Source organism: Squalius cephalus, assembly GCF_949319135.1.
Source record: "Squalius cephalus genome assembly, chromosome: 4".
NCBI lineage: Eukaryota > Metazoa > Chordata > Actinopteri > Cypriniformes > Leuciscidae > Squalius > Squalius cephalus.
In genome coordinates, this window is record NC_137125.1 from 40,257,037 (window position 1) to 40,272,440 (window position 15,404).

Here is a 15,404-nt window from a genome sequence, read left to right on the forward strand (position 1 = left end):
TAATTAAAAAGTATTAATTAAAATTCTTACTACCTACTGTGAAGGACAATGATTATTGTGCTTCACTGATGTCATTATGCATTTAATTAGTAAAGGGTTTCAAATTTAAATGTACACATACTGAATGTAACTTCAGGCTTCATGAACTTCTAGTTTTATTGTATCTGTCTCAATTCGGTCTATGTTTTACTAATGTAACATCCTCTCAGAGGATAAAATTTCAATGCTTTAGGCTAAACATTTTCTAACAAAACTAGCAAAAACCAAAACGATTATTCTTGCTGTCCCTTTGTGAGCAGTTTTACTTTATTAAGTGTAATAAATTGAAAAGTTTTCACGACGGTCGCATCCCTCATGAATCCAATGAAGAGAGAAAGAGCTCAACAACTCTAATAACCTTAGCCATTCTGACTGTAAATGTAAATGTTAAATATTTGGCTATAAGTTTATAAGTGCACTAAGGGTTCAGTCAGTTAAAACTTTGTCTGATTACACAAAGTATAGGAAAACACAGATTTGTGCCCAATGAAAGCAACAACAACAGAACACCTTTCTAACAGGATTTCATAACTGTTTTCATGGGGAATGAATAGCGAGAATGTTATCTTTCAAAACAACATACATACGAGGTGGGGAAATGTATTTTGCTATAGCAAGAAGTGCATTTTACCATTTACTGTTGGTCAGCAAAAGCAAAAATTTGCAGGTTAAAGAAAGCAAGACCAGATGAAATACCATAGATGAAATACAGGTATATAGACCATGAAATAAGCATCCAAAGCTAATCTGCCGGCTAGCAAATGAACCAACCCTAAATAACTACTTTAAATCAGATTCTTTTTTTTTTTTTTTATCAATCATTATTTAATATTGAAGAGCAGTGTTAAACAAAACTGACTGAGCAGACACAGCACAACACCTCGTCCATTGTGGATTTTGCTTTGATGTCAAGTTACGAATCTCCACCCATATAAAGGTCACTGCTGAACGAAGAGGTTTGCTATTGGTCGGTGCTGCAAATTCCCGTGTCAAAGTTCACCAAATCTGAACTTGACACAGGAAAATGTCACCACCGGAAGTCCATCAGGCGAAAGTCTTCTTTGTGGCATTTCCTTTTGAAATGGCTGAATTTTGCCTGTGAACTTTCAGTAATTTGATTGCACCTTTAGAATGATGGAAATGCTAAACAGACCACCAGTTTTCAATAAATTATTCCATTTTTAGAGAACAAGGTGGTGCATAGTTTTAGGTTTCTACGGACTTAGATTTTAAATATCTATTTTGTATATAAAAAAAATATATTATTATTACAAGGCAATGTTTCTTTATAATTATTCTCTTCATGAGCATTTTTCCATGCACAAATTATGCTGACAAAATCTGTACATCGGGTAAATCAAACTCACCGAAGTGTCAGTGAAGTCAGAAAAAGCTTCATCCCTGACCAAAGGAACCGATGCTTAAAGGTCATATCATGAAAGACCAAATTTTCCTTGATCTTTTGATATAAATGTAGCACCTGTGTCTCTGCATATCCTTCTGAAGGATCCCAGTGACTTTTATTTTTATCAGCTTTTTATTCTCATCTTAACCGTTTGTGCAATACATCAGCTTTATTGATCACAATGTAACATCTTTGCAATGAGATTGTTATTGAATGATGAGGCAGCACAAACTATACTGACCCGACAGCAAACCCACAACTCATTAGTAAATATTACTCATTTCACAAGAGGTAGGTACAGCAAAAAAAGAAAAAGAAAATTAAAAAAAATTGTGCCAGAACCCCTAACATGTCTCTAATGAAACGGAATAATATGATTTTTATATGAAATGTCACCTGCCTAATTATAAAAGCATTTGAGGTATTTACTATTAACATTACAGTTTATTTTATCATCATTCCAACCATAACATTTGTCATTTATGTACCTGGAGGACTACACAGCCATATTATTTATTTATTTATTGAGCCGGTCTTTTATCCGCACAGTTTCACCTGAGGGAGGATTGGAACATGTGTGAAGGGCGAGTTTGACGTCCTTGCTAGACAGCCTGTCCGCCAGGCAGCAAAAGCTTCAGACTTCATAATAACAAAAACATTCAGTGCTTCATCTACTTATGTTGAGTAACTATGGTTTTGAATTTGGTTTCAGTAGAAACACATCCACCATTTCTTGCTAAGGTTTGGTTTTAGGCTTTCAACAGATTTAAATTCTCTCAGTTGCCATGGTGATGATGACTTGCTAGGGCACAACTGCTAGATGGCGCCAATATTTCAACACTTATCTACTCATCTCCTGCATGAGTGTCTGCGTGTGTGACTGTGAGGGAGTTTGTGAGTGTCAGAGAGAGTGAGTGAGAAAGAGAGTGAATGAGAGATCTGACGTTAGTCTAAATGAAGCGAGCCTAAAGGAGAAGCTCAACATGCTGTCAAGACAGAGATGGACATGCAGAAGAGGGACATACAGTGGGTGGATAACAGACAGGAAGAGAGACAGACTGCGGGAATATATCAGACAGGGAGAGAAAGGGACAGACAGCTGGTAGAGGACAGGCAGGGAGCAACAGACAGCAGGTAGAGGGCAGAAAATCCTTGAGTCACTCGAACAAACATTTGTCTCAGGGATGCAGAGAGAAGCTGGCATTTAGTAATTATCCTGTATGTGGTAAATCTGCCTTATAACATCTATAGAGTGTATTATAGTTCTAATAAACTAAAGACCTACAACATGCCATTAACATGCATGACAGAAACTGTTAGGAAATGCTCAGGAGTTTTCTGGATTGACAAAAGATGAAGCATGGCATGACAAGACACGACAATAAATGAGTTTGTCCAATCTGTCTCGAACTAAATGTTTGATTTTGTAGGTAAAATGTCATGAAGACCTGAACCCACTGCTAAACCTTACACTTAGGGGGATGTGAGTATATCGTGCAAAAAACTTTTTCACCAAGAGAGAAACTCAATCTCGAGAAAACAATTTTTCGAGTTTTATGAAGCAATTTGCAATTTCGTATTAAGTGCGAATGATTCAAATGAAATTGTATGACGTGTAATAAAAAATTAAGCATAAACGTACTCATTTTGTTTCAGATTTGCGAAACATCTCAATCAAAATATTTCAAACTAAATAGTTTTTTAAAAAGTTGAAAATCACTGAATTTGTTTCAGATTCATCACAGAATTGAGTTGGGGCCTGTTTTTCGGCCATATTTCAGGCAGGGTTGGGTTGAGTGGATTTTGATGGAGACACAAGAGCAGCAGTCGTTTCAGACTGTGTGTGACGCTGGCATGACTGACGTGGTACATAAATCACTCGATGTAATATGCCCCTGCCATCTTGGGAGGGAAAACCACTCCATTCCCCCTACAAATACACACATCCATCACTCCCTCATTCAATAACCCCAAACAAGAATACAATATACAACCAATGTGTAATTAAAATTCAAGTGTATGCATCATTAATTATGTTAATCGGGAGGTCTGATTATTGAAAATGTGTTCCAGGGTCTTGAGTCGAAAACATTTTCTCAATATAAGGGTACTTACTTTCACACGATGTACTAAAAACAGAAAGGTTTTTTTCCCAAAACGCCATTGTCATGTAAATGAAAGGCCAAAACACATAAATAGTTTTCTGTTTTTTTGTGGAAAAGGTGTTGTGTAAACGGCCTAATGTATATTTTTCAGTGGCCAATACAGATATCTAGAAATCAGGGTAGATGATGGGTGATATAATGCCTATGTATATAGAATACAACTTTATAACAGCAAATGAGATGTACATAAAACTTATGAAATGAATTAAACGCTTATTTTACACAATGTACAGTATACTCAGAATTTTAAATATTTAAAATGAATTTGTGTATTTCCATTGGTGAGGCAACACTTCTTATTCATCCAGCAGATACAACTGCACCAACATAAACCCAAATATCGGTCAAGTACAGTAATTGGCCTGGCTAAGAAATACTATGGATATTTTAGGTTTTTTAGGGTCTAGGTTTAACCCTAGTGTATGCGTTTAAAATCTAAATTATACAACCTGATCACATGAGAATTCTTAACTAGAGATGACTTCAAATGAATTCGTACAATCTGACTCATGCAAAAAAATAAGATTTGTAGGCAAAATTCACTATGAACATCCACCTCTAACTCTAACTCTCATGGGGGTGTGAGGGGATCATACAAAAGTGTAATTCAGAAATCACAACCAATTCACCAAGTATTTACAAACTGTCATGAGACCAACCGGATCTCATGGCAAAATATAATTATTTTACTCTTCGAACAAATTTGTATGATGAGATTGACTGAAATATGTACAATTTGTAATAAATAAACAAGACATGAACCTGTATCCCTAAACATAACTGTCAGTGGGCTGGTCAAACGTACAAATCCATAATTGCCACCAATTTGGCAAAACGTAAAATAGCTACAAATTGTCATGAGACTGAATTAATACTTGAATCTCAGCTCCCACAAACCATTATGAAACTTGCGATGAGACCCAGGTAAGGGGAATAACTGTAATCTTGTGCACATGAGGACACCTGGGTGAGTTAGATGAGATCAGGTCAAGGCCATGTGCTAAATGCGCTACTATTGCCAAGTGCACTCTGAGTGCCAGTCATAAAGACCCATAAAGTCTTGCTCTCATAGCGGAGCGAAGCTCAAACTGATGAATTAAACATGCAACCTACACTGAGAATTCGGCACCACCTAAACTAGGCCGCTAGCAGGAGGGACAGCTAAAGACAGACAGAGGAGAAAGAGATGGGGTACGAAGGAGACAGGAAATATTGTAACATCCACGGCAAAAGACCCCACTCTCATGTCCCAAGGTCAGACTTCCCGCTAAACCTTCTGACGGTTGTTCTTTCCACCTCAGGCCTGCAATCCGTGTGTTCTTGCTCTCTGGATGTGACTCAACACCCACACAGTATCTGCTGCAAAACCAACACAGGACGCAAGAAGAAAATCAACTGCGGGCCAACATTTGGTTCTTTTTCTCGCCATTATTCACGGTGCTGGTTAATATCCTGAGCGAGGCAGTGTGCTGTACGACTGATGGTTTAAAAGAGACGGCAGTCTGCAGGGAGCTGATCTGATATTCACTCAGAGCAAATGCATCAGGCCTGGCCTACATACACAACCATACTCACACTTCCACCCACATTTTAGAGGAGAAAAAAGAACCCTCTTAACTCTTTCACAACTCTTTATCTCACATGCAGTCTCATTTAGTCTTTTATCACTCATTATTAGGCAAGGACAACTATTATTATTGGGAATTAGCACTACACTGATGTTAAACTTTGAAAGTTATATACAGACACAATAGTGTGCTAAAAAACTTGACTATGTGATCAAACTTGATTTTGCAAGGTGGACAATAAAACGGGAGATCAACCTGGTGTGATTTAACTTAAATTGAACCTAAGGTTGCGATGCAACAGAAGTAGTAATGTACATCCCAGTGAAACTGTAAACATGTTGGGCATGGACATGGTTTCATCGGTTTTTGTTGATTGGATGAAGGCAGATCTGAATGCAAGCTTGCAGCCGATTGTGAAGGGATGGGATTTTAGCGGACTAAATGATTAAAGAAGTTATGTCATACAGTGTATGTCACCAGTATGTCTTTTACCAGAAAACCCAGCTATGATATTTTAATAAAAAATATGATGTCATATGCATAGCTGAATCGTTCACAGTAAGATCAATATGATGCATTTAGAAAATGGGAAATTTCGACTTGATTTAGGCCCTGTCCCAAATGGCGCACTTCATGTGGACTTTCGGTCTTGTGGACTTAAATTGCGCGTGCTCGCCGAGTCTACGAGTCCGTAGGCCGTTCCATTCAGCATTTTAACGCTCTGAAATGTGCTCAGCAGCGCCCCCTTTGTACCCTTGAAGCGATCTTCCGCGAAGCCCGCATAGATGCAGGCTCCACACACTTTCAGCTACCCAGGAATCCTTGCAAAAGGCCAATCAGACAACAGTTGGGAGGAGATTTCGCTCACGGACAATTGTTGACATGGCTGAGAAGAAAATATTACGGTTTTTATGACCTAGATGTACATTTACCAGTTGTTACCTACAGTTTATACAAACATTATGGTCATCGACCAGTGGTTGATGTCTCAAACATAATAATAGCGCGTTGAATAATACGATCGCATTATGATTCATTAAATAAATAGAACCGAATGTCAGGGCTTTACTGAGTCATATGTAAACATAGTATGAATATTAAAACCTGTAAATTCATCTGAAACTCATGCACAGTTTCATTATGTGTTAAAATTGTAATCTTAGTTCAAATGGAACATTATGTATTATTATGTACAACTGTATAAATCATTTAAATAAGCATGATGTATCTATTGTCTAATGCCCAGGTGGCATGCATAATATCAAAATACAGAACTGTAAAATTAGGCTGTGTAGTTGACATCGAGATAAGACATCGGAGCGCAAAAATGTGATTTCTCCTGTCCAACAACAACCAGGGTTGCGTTTCCCGAAAGCATCGTTGGCCAACTATGGTCGCAAGTTCCGTCGTTACCAATAGAGTTCAATGGACATTGCGATGAACTTGCGACCATAGTTGGCCAACGATGCTTTCGGGAAACGCACCCCAGACCGTTATTTCCGGCGTGACGATCGAGTCTGTCCCAAAAATACCTCTCAATGCGTCCTCATGGACTCACGCCAAGGGCCCTATAGGTCTGCACTACATGACGTCACCAAAGTGTGGACTCGGAGGAAGTCCACAAGTCCGGAGTGTGCCATTTGGGACAGGGCCTTTGTTGTTTAAACTTTTACATTAAACCCAAATCCCTGCACATCTCTGCCAGACTAACACATGAGAACAGTGGCACCGGTGCCAACAATTTCTACAGATGGTGGCATCAGCACCTACAGTAGTAGCCTACCGGGTGAGGGGACTGAAACTAATAATTAAAACTGTACTATTGTATTTCACAAATAAGTGCAGTTACTAATAATAACATCATTCGTCTCATGGATATTTGACAGTAAAGCACTGAGTTTAAGTTAGGATGCAAATGTAAATTTATTTAAATCAACAACATCTGTCAATCTGTCAACATCCTGATTTTTATAGGGAAACATTTAAATATTCTGACAGTTGGACTCGACAGCTCTCAAATCTACTTTATGTACTAGATCGTGGTAACCACAGGTAAAATCATGCAAGGCTCCTCACTACCATGATAAAAAAAAAAATGTTTTAGGGATGCACAATATATCGGCCACCATATCAGTATCGGCCAATATATATGTTCATTTTTAATGTTATCGTTATCCGTCTATATATTAAAGCCGATAAATTGTGGAATTTTTCCTTCAGCTGAGACACTTCAGATGCGCACTGATCGCCACTTCAAAAAGGAAAATACAGTCAAAATATGTGCCAGTCTGTCATATAGGCTCCATAATGAGAACATTATAATTGTGTATTTTAATGGTGAGACTTTTGTTTTTGTAATCAGGCTCTCAAAAATCATATAAAAGAATTATTTAGATTTATCGGCCAATATATCGGTTATCGGCTTTCAAATACAAAGAATCATCGGTTATCGGTATTGGCCAAAATTTCCATATTGGTGCATCTCTAATATGTTTTCTATAAAAACAGTTGCCTAAACTCATTTATAAATGCAAAAATAACTGTCTTCTATAAAACTATGGCATTTTTTTATGAAAAACAGTAGCCTAAACACATTTAGTATAAATATAAATGCAAAAATATATATATATTGAAAAAAAATACTGCAATTATATTCCGTCAAAATATTGTTCCTACAGTAAATCCATGCTGGGTGGAGTGAAAAGCCTTCTAACATGTTTCTCCTGTTTCCCACGTCAGTGTTGTTGAAAACGTCAGCACTGTTTCATTTGGCTTTAAACTAGTTTAAATCACAGAGACATATGTGGGCTTATAATAGAGATAAGAGAATTCTGCTCCGAATTCAAATGCTTCTCACTGGATTTCGCAGCTCTTTTTAATAACGGTCGCGTGATCGGGATCAGTCCGCATGCAAACGCACCTCCTCTAGGCTCGCCGTTTATTGGGCCGAGCTGATAAATGTTCCGTGTTGTGCGGTTCAAACAAGTAGTCACCACATTTTGCAACCGCTGCAGTATCCCGGCCTAGAAATTTTGCGGAGTCAAAGTCTAGTGTGACTTCCTACCACTTTTAAGGCAGCATATGTTTTTCTTTCCTTTTAAAGCTTTTAAGATGCTTGGCAATAGAAATGGTTTGTCAGATTTCCAGAAGTGAGTAGGTTTGTACTTAAAAGCTATTAGATCATATAAATTACTTTATCAGAAGGTGGGCAATAAAATAAGAACCTGTATAACTTAGTTCCATCATGTTTTCAGTTTACCCCTCAGTTGGTCTTTATGTTTATGTACTGCTGTCAAAGAACTACCTAACCCACCCACTCTTGTTACTTTAGGCACATATGCTGCTGCTGGTTTCTTTTGAGAAAAAAAAGCATGGATCATAGCAATGTCAGTTAAAAATATCGATTTATAGCAATCAAACCAAAGCTAAGACTAATCATACAGACAAATGACATCCTGACTGTAATTCCGTCTATGGAATGTGGCTTGTAAAACATGGACTGTGAAGATTTTATAAGGATATCTGGTCACCTTTGGGGATTGGCTAGTAAGAAAACACCTAGAAACCACTCAAAACATCCTGGAAACCACACAAACACATCAGAAACACACTGGCACCCAGTCGCAATATGGCATGGCTATGATTTTTTTCTTTCAATTTTAAAAATCTAGTTGCCTAAATTTTTGTATAGCCCATAAAAATCTAAACGTTTGATTGTGATGCGTTTTATACTTCATGTAGTAAAACAATTAAACAAGAAGCTGCTCACCAATAAACAAGTGATCCGTGTGTGTTAATAATACAGTATGACGAAGTGCAGAGTCAACAACAGAGCTTTTCACTCGAACTGGACAAGCATTTCAAAATCAAAGGACGTGGCAGATTTAGTTTTAGATTAAAGATTAAAGACTGTGTGTGCAAAATCCAAGTGTACTTCCAAAACGCTCACAGAAACACTGCTTCTCATACGGAAACCATTACTGACGAAATATTAAGATGATGAACTGAAGTTACAGTGATAATTACGACCAGTCGCAACTCGTTTAGCGCAGTTCAGAGCTTTTCACGCACAGATCGCTCAGAGCTCGCAAACACTCATGCAGTCTTTGCTAGGGGGACTACAGTTCAGAGGAGTGAGAGATGGTTGTTAGACTCCCATGTCGTGACCCGCTGCTGACTCATGTTAACGGGGGGCTTTGGTTATTTCCCATAATGCTGAGGGTGCCTGCGGTGCCAATGTGTCACAAGCAGCTGTTTTCTGCTTTATTAACATATACGCATTTATTCATGCAGTCTGTCATTCTTCCATCTATCTACTTCTCCTTGCTCTGGATTTGACACTGAGCACCGCCATTGGGAGAAGAGGACCAAACATACACAAACATACGTTTTATTAGCTGGGTGGAGTGCACACACATCAAACATGCAGAAAGAGTGTTTCCATGCATATGTTTGTGTGTCTAAATACATGGGAGTCTAGGGATCCCTAAAATCCCTAATTCTAAGTATCAGTCTTTTGCCATGAAACTTTTACAACATCATCTGTGCTACAAACATGAGTTATAACTCTAACTTGTTTAGGATGTGCTATTTTTATTTTTTGTTTTTATGTTCAAATTTATGGTTTTAACCTGATGAGCGGAAAAAAAGAGCATAAATTCACATTGAAGAGTCGGGGAAAGTAAGACATTTTAATGTTTTTTTGAAGAAAGTCTCTTATGCTCACCAAGGCTGCATTTATTTGATCAAAATTTAAAACGGTAATATTGTAAAACAACATTGCAACACAGTAAAAATCACTTCATAGTGACTAAATAACAGCATATTGGCAGCCACCAACCCTAGCGTACTCTTTCACAGACAAGAACTATTCATATATTCTTCATAAAAATGCTCATACAACATTAACAGAAATAGAGCATTATAACCATTTAAAAATTTTCCATTACAGTAATGATGATATTGGCCGTATTATGAGCAAATTATGCAGTAATCACAACTGTGCACTTAACCTTAGGTTGCTCCAGGGGGATTGCCAAAGCAACAAGTGTACTGTGAGTCACTTTGGATAAAAGTATTTGCTAAATGACTACTTACAGTGTCCAGCATGTGATTACCAACATATTAAAGTAACATGCCACAATCATTTAAATACAGTAAACATATATGAAAGCGCTCTGGCTAGAAACACAAGCACTGATGTTAAGCAGAAGCGAGAGCAGATGATTTGTGCTCAACATGCGTGTTTTTACAGACAGCTAATAAGTCCTGAGTGTTGCTTAGACCAAACGCACTCCTGTGATTGTTATGTTACGACACCTAATGTGTCCCACAATCCCACAGTGACCAGCACCAACTGCTCCGCAGATTGAGAAGTCTCGCAGGCAATGCAGCCTAATTACTTTGGCATCCTAATACACTTTGGCATATTTCTACACATCTCAAATTACATTTCAGATTTGAGTGAATAAATAGTGATTAAATAGAAAATGCTAAAGTGGATAAGTCGTTAGACAGGAACCAAAATCAAATGGATCTGTAAAGATCCACATCTTTGTCCTTACGTTTCAGAATACACAGCGTCAAATGTGGAAGGCAAGAAACTGGTGACGATCTCTGTGTGACGGCAGATGCTCTTAGTTGCAGCCACGGCAATAAACAAACTGAAAACTTTCTCGACTTCACCGCGCTCATGAAGGATTTATGTTGATCCAGGTTTAGCTGCCTTAAATATTCGTTAGATAAACATTAAACAACGCTTTGAACAAACAACATTAGCAAACGTATTCCAGGAATCGAATAACTTGGGTGCACTTGCATGTGTTTGACAGTGAAACAGAAGCAATAAATGCTCGATCATTCTGCACAAGAAGGAAAAGTCCGGGACAGATCGCCCATCAGACAGACAGACAGACAGACAGTCATCCGAGATGGCGTCCTAGAGGCTCGTCAGACATTTTGAAATCTATCATAAACATATTCATTTAGCTAATGACACGAATTACCTGTCAAATTAACCTGGCACAAAGCCGAGAAAGAAGCAAGATAATGCCACCCTCATTACCAGTGAGCATCAAGGGAACCAACAACCTTCAAGAGAAAAAAAGAGCCAAAGAGAAAGGAATACACATACTAAGCACTCGCAAAACCTTTAAAGCCACTCCGTAAATGTCTCCTCCTGCTACATTGTAACAACGTTCTAGAGAAAGCCTCAAATGACTGGAGTGACAGGAAAACTCAATAGCATCATTACAGCAGAGTGGCATGACTGTGACATCAGCAATGATTTCATTAATTCTGCATTTTTCCCTCAACTGCAGAGTAAAAATCTTACAAAACGTGTGTTTCTCAGTAACTGCTTGTTCAGACACAGACATTCAAGCACTTCATGAGTCATATTTAACATTCCAGAAAGTGACGGTGTATCATAGCGCACAAAACACGCTTTCCATTTTCCTGCTGTTTGAGTGTTTGTACAGCAGAAGAGGTTCATGTTTGGCTGTGATACGTTGCACTGCCCTGGACCTGTGATTGACTGAGGTTGTGTTTACCTGAAAGCAAGTCCTTGTCAGCAGCGGTAGACGACAACACAACACAAACATGAACATCTGCTGGGCTACAGGCCACCACTCCTACTCTGTCTACTAAAGGCTAGGTAAATCATTTAGTTAGATAATGATAAAGGTGCAAACAGTAAACATTTGGGCCTGGAGGCATGAAGTTTGTTAATCTTTCAGTTTTGTTCAAAGTTTTTCCCTGTCTCATACCAAACACATTAATAAAACATTCTTATAATATAAAATTCTTGGATTTAATCTCAATGACTTTTTTTCCCATTGTTGGAAGTTAAGTGGATGGCTGCTTTTTTGTACTTTTTTCTCTCTACAGTGTTGCATACTTTTTTATGCTTTGTAAAGTGTCTGATAGCGCTTTATAGATTAATATTATTATTTCAATAATTATTATTAGTAACAGTCTATTGCCTGACACAGCTGGTCATGTGATCATGCCCATAATGGGGTGACTTGCTTCAAGCAGTATAAAACAGTTTGGTCTAAAAAGACCATAATTTATGTAAGAATGCATCATTTAAATATTTCTCAAAAACTTTGTTTGTGTCATTAGGAATACAACTTTTCGACTTAGCAAACATTTACTCAGTGCACATTTAAAGAAACTGAAAAGTGATCAGAAACGTTTCAACATTAAGACACAAATCTGAATAGGACAAAAAGACATGCAGATCAAAAGATAAACGTTTACTGTCAAAGCTGACACAACAAAGCATCTAAAATTGGCCCTCTAAATCCTTTTCCCATCATTGTCGCCCTGTTTCTATTTTAATCCCAACAAAGAGTGTGTGTCAGTGTATTCAATCGGCTATGAAAACCCACAACTGTCCCTCACAGACACAGTGCAAAAGAAACATCATTATTTCAGTTGTCATAATCAACTAGCTTTTTGCATGACAGATGTGCAGTGGGCCTGAAGGGGCGGAGCTGCATTATTGGCCGCAATTTACAGGTTTTGCTCGGATGCGTTTGTTCACTCAGGTGCGGCAGGTGCGCGCGCGGGGAGCGGGCTTATCATGAGCCGCGCTGTTGCTATGGGTCGGCAGCTCCGTTGCCACGGCGCCAACAGGAGGCCCTGGATGGAGGGGAATCTTGTAAAGGGAAAAGACTGAGACTCCTCGCTTTGCGCAAGCGTTAAAAGCACGCAACCTGTGGAGACTGCTGCGCCACACCAGCTGTCTCAAAAGAAATGAAATTCAACAGATGAACACGAGAATGAGGGGGCATGAGTGATGGTGCTTCATTTCACCATTTGAGATGCTCTGAACAGAATAATCACTGATGCGCCGATGACACCACCCCGAGTTCATTTGAGCTGTTGGACTGTGATCAATGCAGTCTGGCCGTACAAAATGATTAAAGGCCATTTTAAGTCTGAAGCAGCTGACAGGATAATCGATTGACATCTGTGTGCGCGTCTGTGACCACATGATACATGATCAAGCCGTGGCGTGTCCATAAGCAGCCGCACGAGCCAACCAACAAGTTCATCAACTACATATATGCATTTCCCTCCAAAAATAATATTAGAATAGCTGTCGGGCATGAGTGGCTATATTTCATGCCATTTGTTGATCGTCCTCCAAAAGCGATTTCAGTGCGCATAGTGTGTTTGAAAATGGATAGGTTCGGGTACACCCCCGCGTCATGCCCATGATAATGCCAACACACTCATCATACACCCCCAACACATCCATATGGCACACACACACACACGCACACACACACAGTTTCCAAACAGAGGGAAGACAAATGGAAAAATTACCTTGATGGTTTTCAAGGGTGTCCTCCGGTATGTACATGTTTTTGCTTTCATTTACCATATATGTGGTCCAGCTTTATCCGAAGGTGAATGAAGAAAAGGTTGTAAAAAAAGAGAAGGGGGTAGGAAAAAACAACCCAAGGGAAAGAAATGAAAGAAAAGGGGGGAAGCAAAAAATGAAAAACGCAAAGCGTAAGATATTCCTTCTCTTGCGGCTTAGTTAATATTACCTGATCCCCATTATGGAGCTAAAGATCAGGAAAGGATATTCGCAGGAGCCACCTAAGAAAACGAACCAGTGCATCTTTGGAACATCCAGGCCCTACCTAAGAAACATGATACCAGCGCCGCTTGCTGATAATCGATAATCAAATCGGCGCGATTGGCTCGGAAAAGGTTCGAAAATGATGCTGCAACAGCCAGAAGAAGCGCAGGAAAAGCGGGCGTAGTTTCAGAGACCGTTTCAGAAAGCGCAGCAAAAGGTAAAAGGTGTGTATATTCCAGATCTCACGGGCTTCGATCTTCGCATATGATCGACTCCATCTGAGATGTTCCACAACAGGCGTAGTTTGCGTCGCGCCTCGTTAGGAAACAGAGTGCAGAATCGGCCGCGTCCAGTCCATATTGGAGAGAAAGGGGAGTAGTCAGTCTGTGGCCCTGCGGAGAGAGAGCGCACACCACCAGCCTCTCTGCAATGATCTGACGACCAAACCCCCTCCCCTGTAGACTCCCTGACTGCTTCCAGATGTGACTGCGCTAGAAAGGAGAATAAATCCTCCACGCTTTTCCACACGGGGCTGTATCTCTTGAGGGAGAGAGCAAACTTGGGGAAATCGAGTCAAATCAGCTCCAACACAGTGAAGCGTGTCAATTTCTTTTACAGTCCAGAAACATTTGAGAAGGTGATTTGTACCACAACGAATCTGGTGTAAATACGCTCACCGTCACGGCTCCATGCACCATGTTTAGACATTATCCACTTCCTGCTGGTTGCTGGGATGCCACTTAAATGGGTGAATGTTGAGTTCCCCATGCAGTAGCAGCAGGTGCCGGGACAATTTTTTTCCCTTCAGCAGAGCTTTAACCGACCTGATACTCCCATGGCAGGACAAGCGGTTTCCTGAGGACTGGCGGGCTCTGATAAAGGGGACGATGGGGCCTGGGAATTTCTGCAAGATGACTGAGAATCTTTCATCAGCAAACGGCCTTGTACGAATTTAGCAGGCCCTTCCCTGGTCCCTCCCTCCAGCCATGAGAAAACTTCACATATCCCAAGAGACACCCCTGGCCCCAGATTATCCTTTCTCTCTCTCTTGCGCTTTCACTCTCTGTGCATCAGAATTTGTTTTGAATAGGCCTATTCAATCAGTCAGAACAATCATAATGCATAAGAAAGAAGAGACACTCAGAATTGCAGGTTGTCCGATGTTCCCCTGGATGAAGGAAGAACAAGGTTCCCGGACATTTAATTTACGACCAAGTTCTTTGAACAAAAGTTCAAGACAGAGGTCAACGGTTTCCCTTCAGCATCCCCAAATAATTGATTAACTTTGGTATGCTTATACAAAGCACATAGGAAAAGTTCGCAAAGTGTTTTTCGGTGCCACCCTGTAATCATAAGCCTCTGGGAATCCAGGGATCCAGAGAATCACGGGCATCGGTGCAGAAGGAAAATTTGTTAGGTTAATTCGCCACTTAAAAGATTACAAATATCCTCTTCCAGACCCACATTTCAAATGTCAAGACTAATCATGTCTGTCTGCACACTGGATATGATATACAACAGTGGTCGTGCTCTACATGATTCTTTTACTAACACTATAATTATACCAATTTACAAATTAACTAAACATAACTGAGGCCACACATCCTCTTCCCTTCTGTATACTGTTT

General features: G+C 39.5%; 1 protein-coding gene across 14 annotated transcripts in view; it reads right to left on the reverse strand.

Moving 5' to 3' along the window:
* cacna1c (calcium channel, voltage-dependent, L type, alpha 1C subunit) overlaps window positions 1-15,404 on the reverse strand; it is a 129,463-nt gene that overhangs the window by 107,757 nt on the left and 6,302 nt on the right. For 4 of the 14 annotated variants that reach the window (XM_079868037.1, XM_079868038.1, XM_079868047.1 and 1 more), the window contains exon 1: window positions 13,515-14,238. The exons of the other annotated variants lie outside the window; for them this stretch is intronic. In XM_079868037.1, coding sequence (XP_079724163.1) covers window positions 13,515-13,572 — 58 coding nt within the window. In that variant the 5' untranslated portion in view covers window positions 13,573-14,238. Of the gene's footprint in view, window positions 1-13,514; window positions 14,239-15,404 lie in introns of those variants that run through there. 14 annotated transcript variants of the gene reach the window in all.